This window comes from Hypomesus transpacificus, chromosome 2, assembly GCF_021917145.1.
Source record: "Hypomesus transpacificus isolate Combined female chromosome 2, fHypTra1, whole genome shotgun sequence".
Lineage (NCBI taxonomy): Eukaryota > Metazoa > Chordata > Actinopteri > Osmeriformes > Osmeridae > Hypomesus > Hypomesus transpacificus.
Window position 1 is genome coordinate 3,330,543 of NC_061061.1, and position 15,762 is coordinate 3,346,304.

At 40.2% G+C, this 15,762-nt stretch overlaps 1 protein-coding gene across 6 annotated transcripts; it reads right to left on the bottom strand.

Annotated features, from left to right (window-relative positions):
• Positions 1–417: 417 nt before the first annotated feature.
• Positions 418–9,120, bottom strand: LOC124479760 (protein SMG9-like). 6 transcript variants are annotated; one of them, XM_047038660.1, is made up of 5 exons: positions 9,007–9,120; positions 6,957–7,069; positions 6,784–6,860; positions 6,353–6,598; positions 418–1,752 (listed from the first exon to the last, which is right to left on the bottom strand). In XM_047038660.1, exons 1-4 carry the CDS (start codon positions 9,096–9,098, stop codon positions 6,392–6,394), a joined length of 489 nt encoding a protein of 162 aa, XP_046894616.1. In that variant the 5' UTR covers positions 9,099–9,120; the 3' UTR covers positions 418–1,752; positions 6,353–6,391. The 6 variants fall into 6 exon arrangements, 3 of the variants coding, with proteins under 3 accessions (XP_046894616.1, XP_046894625.1, XP_046894607.1); XR_006957461.1 differs by lacking the exon at positions 6,353–6,598 and having other exon boundaries at positions 6,962–7,069; XM_047038669.1 differs by lacking the exon at positions 6,353–6,598.
• Positions 9,121–15,762: the final 6,642 nt, after the last annotated feature.

The window sequence follows — 15,762 nt, forward strand, 5'->3', positions numbered from 1 at the left end:
TGTGTCACCTGTGGCTGCTTTATTACACAGAACAGAAAATCAAGACAATCACATTTGAGCCACATTGCACATTTATTATTGAAAGTCAAAAAACATGTTGTGCATATTTAGATGAGTGCCTTTTTCTGTTGGCCATTTCTTTTACTTCATTTAAAATGTATAGCCTATATATTGGCTAACAGTAGTACCAAATGTATAATGTTTTTAGAAAAATTAAAACAATATGGTTTGTATTAATGTTTGAATTTTCTAAATTTCTGCAAACTCTCCCCCGTCTTTTGACGGCCTAAACATTTATTCTATACTTCTACATTGTGCAGCATTTGCTTGCAGTGCCCGTTGTGTTTTTTTTATCTCAAGCTTTTTCAGCGCCACCTTTTTCTCCTTTTCTTTTCCTTTCCATTTCCTTTCCATTTCTTTGCTAAAGAACCAACGATGTTAGCTAAAATAGCTCCAACAAATTGGCTGTACCCGGAAAACGATAGATTTTTGAACAATCGTGATCTGTAACAAGTATGGCATAATAATAATTCCACATCCTGATCTTAAGGATCCTTGTGGTTGAACAGAATTATTGACGTCCTGCAATGCAGATAGCGTGGTATCGTATACGGTAGCGATGGTTTTCATCTAACAATAGGCTACAAACAAGCCATATGATTTTCGAACTGTTTGAGACGATAAACTCAGAGTAAAGTTGTTACATATTCATTTATATATATATATATATACATATCTATATATATAGGCTATATATTTTTTGTATACACACAACAGCACATAAACAGACAAATCAACAAACAGGATAGTAACTTTCTCTAATGTTCTCTAACTGTCTCAAACTCTCACAAACTCTCACAAATCTCACTTGTCTATATTTGATTGGCTTAGAGATGGTTTTGGGAGCGGTGATCCCGCCTCCTTCTACAGAGACACAAAACCTTTTTAGCAAGTACACAAATCATTTGCTACAGAGACACGAATCATTTTCTACAGAGACACAAATCTTTTTTCTAGTTACAAATCTTTTCTACAAGTACACAAATCTTTTTTACAGAGCTCCCAGTCCTGGCACTAATTTCACGCCATAGTCTCACGCATTCAAAACCTTTGTGGCTTTGCAGCCTCATTTTATACCCCGACACGTCTCAGAGTCTTTTGGCAAGTACCAGACAGGTTTCGTTCAAGATCACGTCACAAAACGGCTCTAAACACTTTGACACGTGACCAGAAGTGTTTTTAAAAACAGTCTCGAAAAGTTGTTCTGATGCAGTGAGTGTTGATGTAAGGTTGAAAAGACTGTTTACTTACCTGGGGGAATCGGGATTATGTTTTTGTTTAGTTTATTTGAACATATAAACAAACATATAACAAAAATATATATACATATGTACATACATGCATACATATATAACATTTTAATGACAGCTTAATAAGGTCATGTATTTCTCAAAATAATCTTCCAAAATAATTGTAAGTAATTCAAATTAGAAATTCCCATGTTCAGAAAGGAGTAGGAAGAAGTTCATAACAAGTTCAAACTTTTCAAGTCCTACCCCCTTTTTCTATTATCCTTTAGTTAAATACGAAACAATTTGATGCTTCTCCTATACAGACATCTTTACATACACCGTGAATCTACCTACCTACTGTTGACATAAACCCATGCATTCACATACAGAAGCAAACATGCATACACATTCATATTTTTTTCTTCTTTCTTTTCCATCTATCTTCTTCATTTCCGTCCATCTATAGCAAATCAAATAATAACACCTCCATATTAGACTTAATATGTACCCCAAAGAACCTGTATACAATACTATCACCTCGAGTCCTTTTCGTATCCATTTAATATATTCAGTTTAAATAGTCATTTAAAATTACTCATTGTTGTACATGATTTCATCTCTTCACTGCAGCTTTTCCATACATTAACTCCTTTGGTTGTGATGCAGTGATATTTAGAATTTGTTCTCATACGTTTCTTTTTAAATACAAATGTTCCTCTTAAGTGATGTTTGCTCTCTCTCATTTGAAACAATCCTTGCATACTGTTCGATAGCTGTTGATTAGTTATTTTGTACATAATTTGTGCAGTTTTGAAGTAAACAATATATCTGAATTTCAGTGCTTTAAATTTAATAAACAGTGGAGTAGTTGGTGCTCTACAAGTGGTTTTATTTACAATTTTTATGAAGGATGAATATAGGTTCAGCGTTGGTTTTGTAAGTGTTTCCCCATACTTCCAAACAGTAAGTAATGTATGGCAGTATGAAGGAACAATACAACATGTACAATGATTTTTTATTTAATAATTTTTATTTAGTAATTGGTTGTACAGATAGCAATAGATTTTGATATTTTGGCCTTGTGTATATGTGGCTTCCAACATGATTTTTCATCGATTATCTCTCCCAGAAATGTAAGTTATTTTACTCTTTCTATTTCAATATAATTTACCATAAGTATTTTATTGAAAGTTGTGGCACGATTTCCAAAAATTATAAATTTAGTTTTACTTAAGTTCAATGTTAGTTTATTTGCATCAAACCAGCTCTTCATCTTTTTTTATTCATTTCCCACTGTATCCAAGAGTTGTTCCAGATTTTCCCCAGAACAAATTAAATTAGTATCAGCAAATAAAATCAACACTGACCCCTGGGGGACCCCACAGGTAATTTTCTTTAACTTTGAATTATGGTTTTGCAATTCAACATAATGTTGACGATTATATAAGTAGCTATTTAACCAAGAAAATGCAGTCCGCCAAGAAGAGGCATTGTTTAAGTTTTTTCTGTTGAAGACCAACCTGAGCCTTAGTTACCCTTTTTTGTGTTTGGAAAACTGTTTATGTTAATTCCGAAGAACTTTAATAAAACCTTTGTTTATGTTTGAGCTTAGTGTCCTAGCACTACTTAAGCTGTCCCGCTGAGGGCTGTGTAGCCACTCGTGACTTCACACCAGAAAGGCAAGGCCTGGTAGGTATCCTTTTTCCTTGGCGCACTCCAGTTCCAGGAGGATATCACCGAGCTCTCTGAGTTTGGCGTTGTCTTTGTTATCTAGCTTTGGGAAATCTTCTATCTTTTTAAGCAGTGCATCTTCTACGGCTTCTGGTGTCCCATAGCATTGGCTTGCCTCAGTTGCACTCAAACAGTAGTTTGACGACGACTCTTCCCTTGCGCTACATCAGTGCTTGGCCCGGCATCTTCCGCATTAGCTAACGGATGCTTTGCGTTTAGGTGGTATTTGAGACTGGAAGAACTCATAAAGTAAACTAATTCCCCCTCCTCCTGAGCGACGCTCCGCTCTACACATTGTATAGACTGGCGGAGTGTCGGTGTTTTGGGGATTTAACTTGTTGCTTCCTGCCTTCTGTGATGCATGCTGCAGTGAAGGCAGGGAACACCTCCCCATGTACATCCATTCCGCCAATGTTTAACCATTTGTCATTTGTATGAATAAATGGTGAAATCAATCACGTGAGTGTCTTGACTGAACTAGCCACTAGGCTAACTTGCAGAGGAGCATGTGTGAACAGAAGAGAACTGGTCCAAAGTTACTTTAGCGATAAGAGCAAGTTTCTTTATTTGGGTAAAGTGGGAAACATTATGTATGGTGTCAAACTGGGGTAAAACTAAGCCCATGGTGCGTTAGTTCAGTGAAAGGTGGAGGCGGAAGTGTCATGGTTTGGGGGGATGTTTTCTGCAGCAGGAGTTGGCTCTCATACACATGGCAGGGTGAATGCAAATGTTTATCAGAACAGCCTTTGATAACAATCTGTTCCCTGTGAGCATTTCCCTATCAGGCAACAAATAAACAAATGTGACGTGTGGGTACATTTGGATCAACACACTTCAACATTATGTTCGGCGTCAAAATGGGGAAATGAAGAAGTCAATGAAAGGTAAAAGAGGAAGTGTCGTGGTTTAGCGGGTGTTTTCTGCAGAAGGAGTTGGATATCTTATACAGCTACAAAACAAGGTGAATGCCAATTTTACTAAAGTTGATCAGAACCTCCTTTGTCAACATGCGTTTCCTTCCCTGTGAGAATTTGAATCACCAAAACATGCAAAACAATGTCCCTTGTGACTATGAAAAACAGGTAAAGCAGTTCCTTCAAGCTAAGAACATTTAAATAATGAAAATGTCAGCCCAGTCCTGATCTTAACACTATTGAAAACTCTGGAAAATGTCATCAAAGTTATGGTTAAGAAACCCACTACAGTTACTGAACTGTGGAAGACACTGGAAGGAGAGGATCAAGATCACACCAGAGCGGTGTGAGAAACTAGTGATGGTGCTGGGGCTGCACATGTGCACTTCCTACACATTTCCTACAAGCAAGGGCGTAGGTTTGGTCTCAGCTTTGGTAGGGACACTGCTGATTCAGCAAATATACCAACCAGGTGCTAATGATCATAAATTCAACATGTAGGTTGAAATATAATCATTAACGGGAAAAGAAACAGCTGTGTAGGAATAATAAAATTGGGTGAGGAACAGCCAAATGTGGCTAACAAGGTGTGGTTGCTGAACACAGTTTACAGTGAAGTCATACACCATGGCAGGCCTGAGCACAGCAACAAGACACAAGGTAGTCGTATTGCATCAGCAAGGTCTCTCTCAGGCAGACATTTCAAGACAGAAAGCGGCTTCCAGATGTGCTGTCCAAGCTCTTTCAGGGCTAAATTCACAGAACATCCATGGCTAGTTCTCCAGGATGTTTGGGAAAATATTTGTTAGATTTTCTTGTTTGTTCACTTTTATTTAGGTCATCAATCAGCAATATTTCACTATTGTACTTCACTTGTCTTAGGTTAGTATAGGTTTATAAGGTTAGGATAAGGTTAGTATAGGTTATTATGTGTATTTAGAGGTTTAGTATACTGTATTGAATATTGTATATTATGAGGTTTACTATATTTCTGTTTATCATAGAGGGGCGAGCTCTCCCTCACGGCCCACATTGCTGCGGTCTCCCGGTCGTGTAGATTCACCCTCTACATCCGGAAGATCAGGAGATACCTGTCTGAGCACTCCACCCAGCTGCTTGTCCAAGCACTTGTCCTCTCCAAGTTGGACTACTGCAACTCGCTGCTCGCCGGTCTCCCAGCATGCGCAACCCGCCCTCTTCAGAGGATTCAGGACGCAGCGGCCTGGCTGGTCTACAATCTACCCAGACGCTCCCATGTTACCCCGCTCCTCATCTCCCTCCACTGGCTACCCGTCACGGCCCGCATCAGATTCAAGACCCTGGTACTGACCTTCCTAGCAGTGAACGGGACTGCACCCGACTACATCAAGTCTCTCCTGCACCCCCATCCGCCACCTACGGTCTTCTTCAGACAACCGCCTGGTGGTCCCACCGCTCAAGACCGCCCGGTCCCAACACAAGCTCTTCTCCTGTCTGGCCCCCCAGTGGTGGAATCAACTCCCCACCTCCATCAGAGACAGTGACTATCCCTCCACCTTCAAGAGAAGGCTCAAGAGGCGCTTGTTCCGGGAGTACAACGGTACTTAGGAATGGTTTGCTGAACCCAATGCTAGTTTCCTTAAGGATCACAATGACTCTTGCTTAGAGACTTGTTGCTCTTGTTGGTTAGTGGTAACTTGTTTTTCTACAGGTACACTTGCACTTAGAGATTCATGTTGTTTAATTGTAACTTGCTTAACTACATGCTCTTATGGTTCTTCCCTTTGGCACTTACTTTTTGGTTGTTCACAATGTGTGCTTCTTGTTTTGGCTATCCGCAATGCTTTGGGGCTATCTTGTTGTTATTATCAGTGACCTATGCACTTCGTTAAGCTCTCTCTTGGAAGTCGCTTTGGATAAAAGCGTCTGCTAAATGAATAAATGTAATGTAAATGTAATGTTACGCCATGTTAATTTGCATTGTCTTGTCCTAAGAATTTCAGTGCCCACTCTGACCCTGTGTTGTTCTGTAAATCTGACAATAAAAGAGGAACTTGAACTAATAAATATATATTAACATGTCTTTCTTGTTCTTCAACAAGGCCAAGGACACACACTGACTTTAACACTATCAGTACAATGACACCTTGCCATATTTGCACTGTTGCCCTATTTGTATATCATAGCGATTTCATTTTATTCAAAATTATGTATGTACTTTAGCCCCTTACTATTAGTTAGACTAGTACATTTTTAACAATTTACGTTTCCTATATGTTGGACGTATGCACCTTCCTGTCAAAGAAAATTCCGTGTCTGTGTAAACTTTGATTGCGAATAAAACCCTTTCTGACTCTGATTCTGAAAGATTTCTTACTTTACAGCATGGTCAGTAGGAGCACATTTTGTTGGTGTTATAAAATTCACTCTCCCTACCTGGCCTTGAATCCCTTCTTCTTATGACCATTAGTCACCTCAATTATTTAAAATATGGAAAGAATTAAAAAGCCCCACAATGTTCCAGACAATAGCCACGAATGGTGTGAGCACACATTTCATTTCCTTTGGCAGGCTATTGCTCATCTGCAGTTCCCTGTAAAGGTTGCTGTCAGTAAACCAGTCTTGAACAACAACAACAACCACATGGCAGATGGTGAACAGGAAGGCAGTGATCTGAAGAGACTGTCAGAGAAAAGAGGTTGGAAAATGAGTTGGACGTGCCACACGTGTATAAAAACACTTTTTGTCAGGATCAAGGACTCATCATCTCAGAAATGGAATGTCACATTTTGTTACACGTTCCTGCCCACGGTTTAAGTCGAGAAGATGTCTTGATGCTAACTGCCTCCTGCTGACCAACTCCTTACCTGCATATCAACGTATGTGTGAAGGAGGTTGTACTCTGGAGGCAACTTGCAATCGTTGTTGATCAGATGATCCAGGGCTGAAGGTTACAAAAGCAAGTGAAGCTCACTTAAAACCATAGCTAACATGTAAAAGGATAAATACAGTCCATTCATCAGTAATATCCAAAGCTGACCTGACCTGTCCAGGAAAATGACTCTCTCCTGGGTTATGAAGAAGTCAATCCCAGTGGTCTGGTTCCCTCCTCTCTCTTTGATTTCCTGAGATTGGGCTCTGAACACATATCCTCTACACACAACACACACTCACAATGAGCTGCAGGTGGCACAAACTCACTAGACTAACACACAACAGTCCAGCTCTGCAACAGAGAACCTTTATATCTATTTATCCTGTCTTATATTATTCATATATGATACGCGGGTCATATATGATACGCGGGTTTTCTATACGTGTGAGGTTGTCTCTTGCTGTGGTCAAGAGGTCACGCAGCAGGTCTCGGACAATACACATATAGATAGGAAAATGTGCACTTTAACCTTTGGAAAGAGCAACATGCAGAAAATAGTATAAACAATGAATGATGACTGAACCACCTGTGTGTTGTTCTTCCTATGCCTTAAGTTGTGGAATGTATACCGTTTAAGGACATGTTTTGGTGGTTACTATATTTGTATGGTCCAGCTCATGCAAATAATGTCCATCTGAGAGACATGTTTGTCAGTCATGCCAACCACTTTGTACGCTGGCCCTGAAGTGCAAACCACACCCCCTAATATGAGTACATCCCCCAAATGAAAATACTCCCCCCCCAATACGAGTCAACTCCCCCCAAATCGGATGACTTGTTCACCTTCCCCCAATACAAAAACGCGCTCCCCCAAATGGAAAACGACATTACATTAACTCAAAAACACATTACATTAACTCTGAACGGAAAGGGTAGGTAGGATACTACACTTTAGCGCTGATTGGATGCAGTAGGCTAACTAACAAGAAATAAGAAATTGATTGACAGAAGTACACAATGCAATAGCCTGGCAGAGTTAAGTGCACCAGAACATTTGTTTGGCTATCGAAGAATGTAGCAAATAGTAGGCTACTTAGGCAAAAGTATTTCGTGTTAAATGTATAAATCGATAGCCAAACAACTATCCTGGTCCACGTTACTCTGTCATTGTGGCATTTCATTCTTCTGTAGTGGACTAGTCTCTTCTGAAAAGTCCTGCTTCCTTCAACTGCGTTTTTAGCGTGCGCATAGGCTACTTGTATTGTGAAACGTTAACAGCAGATCTAGGATTATTTAATAGGAATGACCCTGATTAAAATAAAGAGTAGGCTAGGATAATGACTCTGAATTGTCAACATTAATGTTTCCTATTTCCTTCCAATCAAAACGATTAATTTCATGCTAATGACAGAGTTACGTGGACTAGTTGTTTGGCTATCGATGTTTACGTTTAACACTGCAATTTATGCTTTTGCATACGTAGCCTATATGCTACATGCTTCGATACCCAAATAAATGTCCTGGTGCACGTAACTCTATCAGGCTATTGCATTTTGTACTTCTGTCAATCAATTTCTTATTTCTTGTCAGTTAGCCTACTGCATCCAATCAGCGCTAAAGTGTAGTACCTACCCTTTCCGTTCAGAGTTAATGTAATGTGTTTTTGAGTTAATGTAATGTCGTTTTCCATTTGGGGGAGCGCTTTTTTTGTATTGGGGGGAGGTGAACAAGTCATCTGATTTGGGGGGAGTTGACTCGTATTGGGGGGGGAGCGCGTTTTTGTATTTTGAGTTAATGTAATGTCGTTTTCCATTTGGGGGAGCGCGTTTTTGTATTGGGGGAGGTGAACAAGTCATCCGATTTGGGGGGAGTTGACTCGTATTGGGGGGGGAGCGCGTTTTTGTATTGGGGGGAGGTGAACAAGTCATCCGATTTGGGGGGAGTTGACTCGTATTGGGGGGGAGTATTTTCATTTGGGGGATGTACTCATATTAAGGGGTGTCATTTGCACTTCAGGGCCACCGTAACTTTGCCTGTCGTGGTGACCTGATCCGAGCAGCTCCATTAATAAACAAAGTCAACTCTTTTTCATCGTGGTGCGTTCCTTGGCCCATCCTCCTATAGAAAATCATCTAACATGTTATGTTTTTATTTATCATCTGATTCACATGGTCTTATAGAGCACAGCAAAAGATACTGTTCATGTTCAACAGACCTTTGGTCTTCCTCAGGTGTGTTGGCTGACAGGAGAGACATGATGGTGGATTTTCCTGTTCCCTGCAAGCCAATGACTCCCACTACCAGCATATCTGTCTGGTCCCTAAGATACTGTAACACAACAGTGAACATTATCTCTAAACATAGTGGAATATGTGAAACATCTGTCACTTAGACTAAACATATTTATTAAATGTATTAAATGTAAACATGCACAAAGTACATTTGACATTAAATACACCTTAACATGTAATAAATGTAGAAAATACATGTACTTATTCTCCCAATAATCCAATATTTATTCCGATCCAGTGACACATGAGAACCCCTCGGTCTATCAGTGCAGATATGCCACTTAATCTGATGACTCACTCACCTCACATGATTATCATTTTTAATTGCTGAAGGGCACAGCATTTGTTCATCTAGAACAGGCCTGGCCAACCCGCGGCTCCCGAGCCGCATGCGGCTCTTTGCCTTGTGTTTGTGTTTTTTTTTTAATGTGTGTTCAATGTTCATGTTGAGTTCAATATTTTCATCCCAAGCAAATGCACGTCTAACGTGAATCTTACGTGAATGTCTGTATACATTAAATTTGTATCTAAAATAGACACGAGAAACGTGTTTGGTGTGGACCAACATAAAACTCCACGCTGAGCTTAGAGGGAGGGAAAACCTTGTTGTTGAGTAAACAATTGGTGTCAAGTTTGCTCTGAAAATGGCAGGGGGGAAATGCTCAGCAAAACGCAAATATGAAGATTAACACGTTTTTAACAGATTGTGAGTTTATATTTTTTGTTGAACGTAATGGCCATTCTGCCTTATGCCAGGCGTCATTAGCGCATTTCAAGGCTTCAAATCTTCAGCGCCACTTCAGCTCACTCCATGCTAACATTGACCAGGAATTTCCAAAAGGGACTTAATTTCGCAAGAACAAGGTAATCACTTTGAAAAGTCAGGCTGAAAAGCAGATACAGTTGTACAGTTGTTTGTTGTCACGTTAGTCTTATCTTCTCTTAAAGTAGGCTACACACTTTCCGCATTCTGACACCTCAGCCTCTGCATGGGTTGTACCATGTGAGGGAGTTCTCCCCTCCAAAATACAGTTGGTTGGGTCCATAGCCCGTCTTTTCCAAAAACTTATCTCAGATAGGCTACCGATAGCGGGGCGGGGGGCCCCTACCGTAACGATACGCGTCAGCGAGGATGGATGGGAGCAGGGCCGGAGTGATGGCATCCTAGACAAGGTTTTACCAATTGAAAAACGTCTATGTTTATTTTACATTTAGGTCAAAAAACTGTTTTGCGCTCAAATAATGGCCAAAAATGTTTGCTCGCGCGCTGTGCACGTTCGCATTAAGTGTGGAATTCCCCATCTTGCTTCACATCAAACCCATACGTCCTATGGGGCTAAGCCCAGAATGTGTACAACGTCTGGCTCCGCCTGATTAACACTGATCGTTAAGCAGTCTAAAAAATTGTATCAATATAAAAAATAATACGATCCCTTTCTGTAATCATGATACCCCCCAGAAAAGTTCACTGCACCCCCAGTCAAAGCAGACTGCATCCGGCTCTGTTTGGTATACAAAAAATGTGGGCCAGTCTTGGGCCTTAATCTCCTGGGCTGAAAAGTGGCCCCACTCCGGCCCTGGTGACATGTACAGTAAATCTGTCTGAGCAGAGGTCTGTGTCTCTCTGTCTGTCTCTGTGTGTGGTATGTGAGTGTGTGTGTGTGTGTGTGTGTGTGAGAGAGAGAGAGAGAGTGAGGAAGGGATGGGGCGATGTTCACGTGCGCCCGTGTGTAGGATATGGCTCTTTGCAGTAACAAGGTTAAAAAAATGGCTCTTAGTCTCTGACTGGTTGGCCACCCCTGATCTAGAAAGATTAATCATTACAAATCTGGAGGTTCTTAAAAACAATGGAAGGTGTAGGAGCCAAATTATAGCAAAATAATTTGGTTAAGAATTTATTCTGAACGAATATCGGATTAGTGATGTAAAGTCTGTAATTAATGTTAAATTGCTATTGGATAATGTAGATCCTGTGCTGCACATGTGACGTAAGTGATTAGAGAGACGTGTGTAGCTGTGGAAGCATACGGCTTTTGACCATCATCCGTCAACGAATATTGAAGTTTTGCAATTATTATTTTAGTTTGACATTGTATATATTTACAACTACTTCGCAAGCGTGAAGATTCTGTTCTTTGATGAAGAAGAAGACAATAAAATACATCAAAAGTCAGTCATCTGGGTCTTGTGAGTAGGAACTGTGGATCAAGAGCCACTATAGAAATTGCAAGCTAGCCACGGATATGAGTCAGAACAACCTTTCATCCTGCACACATGAATAAGTGTCAAAATTAACAACTAAAATGTAAACCCAAAATGTTGTCACTACAGAAGGGTTGAACACTTGAGACCCACTTGAGAACCACCGGTGTAGAACCTCCCCTGGCTGGCACTTCAGGCAATGTAACTTGATCTGTGACACACTCAATCCCTCTCATCCCTTACACACTCACTCCCTCTCCATCCCCTACACACTCCCCTCGCATCCCCTACACACTTACTCCCTCTCATCTGTTACACACTCCCCTCTCTGTACCCTACACACACATTGTCCCCTAAATGCATTTCCTTCACTTTCCTTGTCATCTTCATTGGTTTTGGTAGACTGGTCTAAATACTTGCTCTGTGCTGCCCTCTTCTGGTGAGGGAGGCGAATTTACCTTGAATAAAGTGTGTTAAGGTAGTAAAACAAACCCTGCCTCTCAATACCCAAATTACATACTATTTGGTATGCCACCACATAGAAAATATTTTTCTAGCATACCAAATAGTATGTCCCAATACATATAATTTCAAATGCTGTATGCCAAAAATACCAGGATGTCCTGCTGCATCCCTGGTTTCATGCTGGTTTGCAGTATGCAAGCCAGCCTGCTTTTCAAAGAGAACTGCTCTGTGTCTCAATACACATACTCCTGTAGCGAGGTGTGTGAAGAAGGCTGATTGTGGTTGTTCATGTATTCGGTGCTACATCATCACCCCCATCACCCCCACCACCCCCATCACCCCCACCACCCCCATCACCCCCACCACCCCCATCCCAGTGCTCCCTCCTCAGGCCCCTCTAAACCGGAACTCTCTCCTCAGGCCCCTGAAGCCGGAACTCTCTCCTCAGGCCCCTTTTTTCATGTGTATCCGAGGTATTAGCGCCACCGCTGGTCGGAGGATATTGTAGGCTATTTATATTAATAGGCTAACTTACATTGAACTTCTGTTTTAGCATAAGTCAATAGTGTTTAACATAGCGGAAATTATCATTGCGGCTAGCGTTACGTACAGGGTACTAAATTAACACCCGCCAACCCGCCAAATGCGGGCTAAATTTCATTTTCATAATAAAAACTCGTTAGCCAGTTTGGCCGGTGATACATGAGGCATTTCATGAACGATACATAAGGCTATGTTCTCGGCATGGTTATTGTTAATTTATCCCCCTGCAGTAGCCTAAGTTTCCCATGAACACTGTGCCGTAATCCTTCATTATTGGAATATGGAATATATGTTTAGTACTATTATTACACATCTTGATTGAGGTGGTAATTGATGAAGCAACATTTAACATAAATACAAGGATAGATATTGATTTCAGATTAAGAGAGTAGTGTTGTTTTTATTATCAACGTAAAAAAATTCATTATTTCAGAGCCGGCTCTTGTTGCCCTGGAAACAATAAACCATAACACGAGCCAGCTGTTGCTGCTGCAAATGACCAACGGAAAAATGTTGATATTATATAATGACCACTAGATGGCACTAAACTGCCAAACCTATTTTCTATACTTGACAGAGGCAGAACAGTGATCATGTTCGAAATGTTAGCAACACGTAATGCTAGCCGCAATGCTAATTTCTATGGAAGCAAATCGTGACCAAAATTCAAATGAAAATGCATTTCCAGAAATGCATTTTCATTTTAAGAATGTGGCTGCATTATTTGACTCATAAATGAAATTAGTAATCAATCATCCTATTTGCATTTTAATTTTCTTCCTTAAGACTGCTCATTCTTTCTAGATATCGTCGTTCTATACTATCTATTCTACTGACGTCACTCTACTGCGCCGCTCAGAATGCATTTTCGTTTTCGAATTATGGGCAGTTCTTTGCGGGCAGAACATGAAAATGAAAATGCAATGTCCGCTCAGTACTAATCAGTACTAATTTGATTTATAAGTCAAATAATGCAGCCACATTCTTAAAATGAAAATGCATTTCTGGAAATACATTTGAATTTGAATTGTGGTCACGATTTTGCAGCCACGTTCTTAAAATGAAAATGCATTTCTGGAAATGCATTTGAATTTGAATTGTGGTCACGATTTTGCAGCCACGTTCTTGAAAATGAAAATGCAATTCTGGAAATGCATTTGAATTTGAATTGTGGTCACGATTTTGCAGCCACGTTCTTAAAATGAAAATGCATTTCTGGAAATGCATTTTCAAATTTTACATTTCAAATTGAATTTTGGTATCTATTTGCTGGGGCATATTTTGAAAATTAAATTTCAAATGTCTTTTTCGTTTTCATTTTAATTAAGGGAAAGAATGAGCAGTCTTAAAGAAGAAAATGAAAATGCAAATAGGATGATTGAATACTAATTTGATTTATGAGTCAAATAATGCAGCCACATTCTTAAAATGAAAATGCATTTCTGGAAATGCATTTTCATTTGAATTTTGGTCACGATTTGCTTCCATACGCCTGCAGCCGGCTGCGGCGCCGCATGAAGTCGGGTCATGTCGAATGCACCTATTCTCTGCACGAACTCTCTTAATTCGAGTACGTCATTTCCTGATTTTCTATCCGGTGGTGTCCCAAGCATAGATGGTATCCACAGAGCCTGTTCCTGCCGGACCATTCAAATATGTACATTAAAATGCCCATGGTTCCCGCCTTAATAACTTTGCCATCCAATCACCGATTTTATTTTTGAAAACTGCCAGATACTCATGACAACTTAAGCTCAAAGCACATATCATTGGTTAAGGGGTTAGTGGGAGGGGGAAATAAATCTATCGTCTGCGACGGCAGCAATTGTTTTCCGAGGCGGAGCCAGAGCGGAGACCATGGGAGATTGCCTACAGTGTTAGATTTACAGCTTCGAATTGAAATCGGAGACGATATTATGAGTAAAGACAAGTTCCTTAATATGTGTTGTCAATATTGTCAATTAAAAGTCTCAACTTTTTACTTACGAAGAATTTGTTTGTGGGAGTGACGCAAGTTATTTCAGGAAAGAATGACGTGTCCGGCTTGGCCGTTTGTGACAGGCAGCTATGACGGTAGTAGCACTGTTTAGCTTCGATTTGAGCAGATTTCTAAAAAAACTTTGAAAAACAACATTAACTAGCTTGATTATGTATACTCTAAGCTAAATGCCTTGTTTGGCCAATTCGGTCGATTGTGGAAGAATCTCGAACGTTTTTTTGTTATCGAGAGGAGTATCCAGCCATAGTGCTAGCTACTTTTGGGACAGGATAATTCCGGTTTCCCCTATGTCTCCACTAGTCACTAGAATGGTCATAACTTTTAATCAAAATATGGTATTTCTAATCTGTCTTCTGTTCTACATTGCCCACAGACTTGTGGATATTCCACCCACTCAAAGTATTTCTCTATATTGTAATTAAAGTGGTTAAAAATTCAGTTGTCTGATGAGGAATGGTGGATGGAGAAGTTTTTGTAAAAGATGGCTGCCTGAAACCACTTTGATAAAATATGATTTGCCTGAAGTAATCATATATTTATTGACATGATAAAAATCCCCTAGTTCTCCTCTTCAAGATGGTATAAACAGTTGAGGTGTATGATTAAAAATGAAAATTCATAAAATATTAATATGAATATCATATTTCAACAGCATATGGAATGTTCGGGATTTTGGCCCAGGCAGTAAAGGGTTAAGGAGAGCTTTGCCACTCCCTATTGAACCCCATCCTACCGAATTTGGCAGAGTTCCACTAGGGGTGATCGCGAGCAAGTGCATGTTGAATAGAGTCTATGGAGCTAAACGGCTAAATTTGTCTCTTTTGCCTGATTGTCGTTATGAAATTTCCGATTTGATTGTAGTTTTTGCATGTTCAACATAGATTATAGGTCGAAAGTTGAATAAACGAGAACCTATGTCCTTTTGATTTCTTACAGGGTGAGTCGTTGTTGCCCATAACACGCTAGCATTCTGCTAATGAATGCTGATTGGTTAGTGAAGGACTGATACGACCAGAGCTTCCGCTTGATGGCATCCGAAGCGGAATCAGAATGTCAGAGCATTAGCAACATTAGCAACAACATTGGCAGGGAGAGCCTAACCTGTCAGCTGTGTAGTCGATGCCTTGAGAGAAAAAAGTAAGTGACCAGAGCTTGCCGTAAAGTAGTAGCTCTGGGCGTACGATGTGTATGACGTCAATGACATTTTCAAAGGCTTTTTAGAACAGAAAGGCGACTTTAAAACAATCTAACAGCCAGCAGTGTGTATTTTTTTTGCCTCCCCTTTCGAGTTCGGAATTCAAATTACTAGACAAAAAATTATATCCTGAGAAAAGTGGATTTTCAGCGGTATAGCTCCATAGACCTCCATTCATTCTGCACTCGCTCTTTAGCGCCCTCACATGGAACTGCTACCAGTTCAGAATCCGGAAGTTTCCCGAGAGTGGCAGTTCTCTCTATATTAGACATTCTC